The sequence below is a fragment of the Ptiloglossa arizonensis genome, chromosome 4 (assembly GCF_051014685.1).
Source record: "Ptiloglossa arizonensis isolate GNS036 chromosome 4, iyPtiAriz1_principal, whole genome shotgun sequence".
Lineage (NCBI taxonomy): Eukaryota > Metazoa > Arthropoda > Insecta > Hymenoptera > Colletidae > Ptiloglossa > Ptiloglossa arizonensis.
Genome location: NC_135051.1, coordinates 10,074,793 through 10,078,481, shown reverse-complemented (window position 1 = coordinate 10,078,481; position 3,689 = coordinate 10,074,793). Strand labels below are relative to the sequence as shown.

Genomic DNA, 3,689 nt, shown 5'->3' with positions numbered 1-3,689 from the left:
TGTTGGGTTCTTTGCGATATCGAGTACGCACGTAGCGCGCACGTCGAGATACGCGTCCGCGACGCGATGCGTGCGCGTATCGCAGGTTGCGTCGTCTTTCGGTAGACTTTGTCTGCCGCGCAATCGGCAGACACGGTCGACTGGGTCAACGAGTCGCGGAAGCGATAGATTACGTTACCCGGGAGGAAACGCGTTGGATAAGGAATAACATCGGTTGCGCGCGTAAACGAACGCTGGATAGATCCGGGTAAAAGTTTTATCCACTCGCAATAATATTCCACGCTCGACCTGCCTCCTTCGTTCCGTAGCCACTCCAGAAGGGTTAGACCTGTTGATCGTAAACGCGACGTAGAAGGAACCTATCGAACGTCGTGGAACGGAGATACGCAAACACGATGGCAGAGATGGGCAGTACATTTCGTTCGAATGCGTTTTCCGGTATTTGTCCAATTACAAAGAACTATTCGTTCGATGGAACATTTTTATATTTTCTCCTATGTTCTAATAGAGTTTCAATTTTTATTCGGATGAAAATGTTGCCCATCCGTGCACGGTAGATACCGAAATGGGGTCTTTCGTCGGTAGACTGTCCGGTGGGGCGGGGAGCTGACCTCCGACGAGGTCGATGGGGATTCGAGGGGACAGGCCCCTCATCGAGGCCCACTGACCCTCGCAGAGCTCGTGGAACGTTAACCGCATCAATGGCTTGCCCCCCAGTGTTCCAGGACCCCTGCAGATCGCTCCAGCCCCGAACTCCCACACACCCAACTCCTCCACGGTGTCCGAGGAAGCGTTCGCTCGAGCCAGGTACCTCTTCTGCAACCAGATGGCCAGGTAGGAGGCTGCGCAGTCGCAGTGCCAAGGGTTCCTGGCGAGACGGAGCTGCTCCATTCGAGGCACGGGGTCTAGAACCCGCGCGGGTAACGAGGACAGGTAGTTGGATTCCAGTTGCCTAAGAGTGTACGAGTCGAGTATATATCCTGGTATATCGAGGAACCTAACTTCTTACAATTTTCGTCTCGTAACCTGGAATTCCTGGACACTTGACCGTGGTCCAGGAATTCTCCTCTACCGGTAAAAACATTTCACAATAGTCGAACGACTGTTCGTTCACTCACAGTTTCCGCAGATTCGGGGTGTCCTGAAACACGTCGGGATGCAAGTTTCTGAGGTGGTTCGAGTGCAGGAACAGGGACGTCAGGTTGAAGAGACCGCGAAACACACCGCGAGAGAGACTCTCTATCCCGTTGGAGTAGAGCACTAGCCGCACCAAACGACCAGAAGTCGCGAAGAGTCCAGGAGTCAAGGTTCGTATACGATTGTGGCCTAGCAGCAGCTCCTCCAGGGCGCGCAATCCTCGAAAGGCGGACCGGTCGATCTACAAGAGAAGAAACGTTGACGAAGAACCGATCCGTTGCCGTTGCGTTCTCGAGGATCTCGAACGAACAACTTCGATCGAAGCCTGATTTTTCAAGAGAACGACTTGGACACTCGGAGTCCCAGCATTAGAGGGGATTGTTCACCCGGGCTATCTTGTTGTTGGACATCTCGAGAGACTGTAGCTGTGCGAGAGGAGCCAGCAACCCCCCTGATATCTCCGTGAGCTGATTGCCCCTGGCGTTCAGCTCGCGAAGGGACACCAGTCCCTGGAACAGCCCGTCCGGAAGGTTCTTCAGTCGGTTGTCCTCGAGGCCCAAGAACCTCAGGTTGATCAAGTCGCCGAAGAGATCCACTGGTACCGTCGAGAGACGATTCTTCCCTAGCAGAAGTTCCTCCAAGCTGGACAGTCCGCGAAACGTACCCGAGATCAGGTTCGAGATGCGATTGCAGGAGAGGTCGAGCATCACCAGCGAGGTGGTGCTCAGAAAAAGGTTCTCCGGCAGGGTTCGCAACCTGTTGGAGGACGCGTCTCTGCGCCCGTGCAAAAACAAAAAAGCGATCACGGTTGGTTATCGACTGTACTCGCGTTTCATGGTCACTCACAGAATGCGCAGGTTTCGCGTGCTCAGGAATTGGGATCTGTGTAGCTCTCTGAGCAGATTCTTGCTCAGTCTGACGTGGGTGACGGCGTGCAACGAGAAGAACAAGTTGAGGGGAAGGTGTTCGATGGAATTGTCGCTGAGATCTCTGAAAGTGTCTCGTTTAGGTGATCACGGGGTGTTTGATCGCAAGTATGCCGATGGTTACTCACAGATGGTTCAATCGCGTCATGTCCAGGAAAGTGTCCCTGTGGAGGGCTGTCAGTCGATTCCCACCCAGATCCCTGAAACCAGCTCTCTCAGCTTTTCTCAAGATCGTTGAAATCGATCAGGGCGTTCGCTTTGTAAATACTTATTTACTCGATGATTATTTACAAAGCGAACGACCTCGTCGATTTCAATGACTTTTGGATACGTTATCGAGGTCAAGATCCCGAGCATTGTATCGCAGCTCGGCGATACACCCAAAAGTAATATTATTTGCTTTAAATTTATTTCGTTCCGATCTATCCTAACCTAACCCAACTTAACTCCGGGTTATCTTCGAAGAAGAAAATCATCGACCCATCGATTCGAAAGGTGAACCATCGTAGCCCACCGGACGAATTAACGGGACCATAAATTTACGGAACTTTAACTCTCTATCGAATCGTTATCGCGTGGAGATGACTTTCACACGTACTGTGTTACCTCTGTTCCACTTTTCGAGCGATTATTTTTCTCGTTACGAGTCGCGCGATATTAAAACCGAACGACACAAGGGATTAACGCGTTCGCGTTTTCGCTTACAATTTGAGAACGTCTCTAGGGACGAGCTGCGCCGCCGGTAGATCCAGCAACTCCTGCCTCCAACAGGACACCGATTTCGTCTCAGGTTGACATCGACAGGGTCCTTCGGCGCAAACTTCCCAATCCTCCTCCGTCAGGCCCATCTGCCAAACTGAACGATCCACCGCGACGTTCCGCGAATCAATTCTACGGATCTACGTCACGGTATCCGTACTCACCAGGTTGCTCCACGGCCCTGAGTCTTCTCTCCAGCCTCGATAGACGACTCTCCAGCTCCTCGAGGATCGTCGAGGCGAGATCGTCCTCCGAAATCCCCACCCTCGTGCCCGTCGATCGTTCGAAATTCGAGTTGTAGGGCGCACAGTCGCGCGAAGTTTCTGACCAAGATCGAGTCTTGGTTAGCGTCGTCGAGAGGAGCAGCAAGAAACGAAGAATACTTTTATCGATGGTGATCATACTCGGGAACTAGAACGAGCTTCCTTCGTCGACTCGTCGCGAACCGCTCTCGACTAGTCTCTCTCGTCTTCCGACCTGCATCCTCGTTAGATGATGCTCTCGGCATAAACGCTCGCGTAACGATCGAGATTGACGAACAATGGTGGCACGGTCTGGCTCGATCGACCGCAATCCAGAGATGGGCGAAATTTTCACCCGAGCGATCACTCGAATAGAGTTTGCTTCGAGCGACGAAGCAAAATAATATCCAACCGAACGAGTCGTTCGATAATTAGTTTTAAACGGTCCAGCTTCTCATTACCGGCAGTTCAGAGTCCGGGGATACCGATATTTCGCTTAAAAGTCACGCGAGAGCGTGGATACACACGATAACGGAGAAATGTATTTTATACGGGAAATATTTTCTTATACGTTAATAACTTTTCTTCGAAAAATTCTCTTTTAAAGAAGATTCCTTCTCGACGA

General features: G+C 51.6%; 1 protein-coding gene across 2 annotated transcripts; it reads right to left on the bottom strand.

The window, feature by feature from the left end:
- Nucleotides 1–185: 185 nt before the first annotated feature.
- LOC143145848 (uncharacterized) lies at nt 186–3,661 on the bottom strand. Of its 2 annotated transcripts, XM_076309617.1 has the most exons (8): nt 2,987–3,661; nt 2,769–2,919; nt 2,192–2,263; nt 1,984–2,127; nt 1,524–1,911; nt 1,119–1,378; nt 562–952; nt 186–328 (listed from the first exon to the last, which is right to left on the bottom strand). In XM_076309617.1, exons 1-8 carry the CDS (start codon nt 3,222–3,224, stop codon nt 323–325), a joined length of 1,650 nt encoding a protein of 549 aa, XP_076165732.1. In that variant the 5' UTR covers nt 3,225–3,661; the 3' UTR covers nt 186–322. The 2 variants fall into 2 exon arrangements, with proteins under 2 accessions (XP_076165732.1, XP_076165731.1); XM_076309616.1 differs by having other exon boundaries at nt 199–952.
- Between the last annotated feature and the right edge of the window lie 28 nt (nt 3,662–3,689).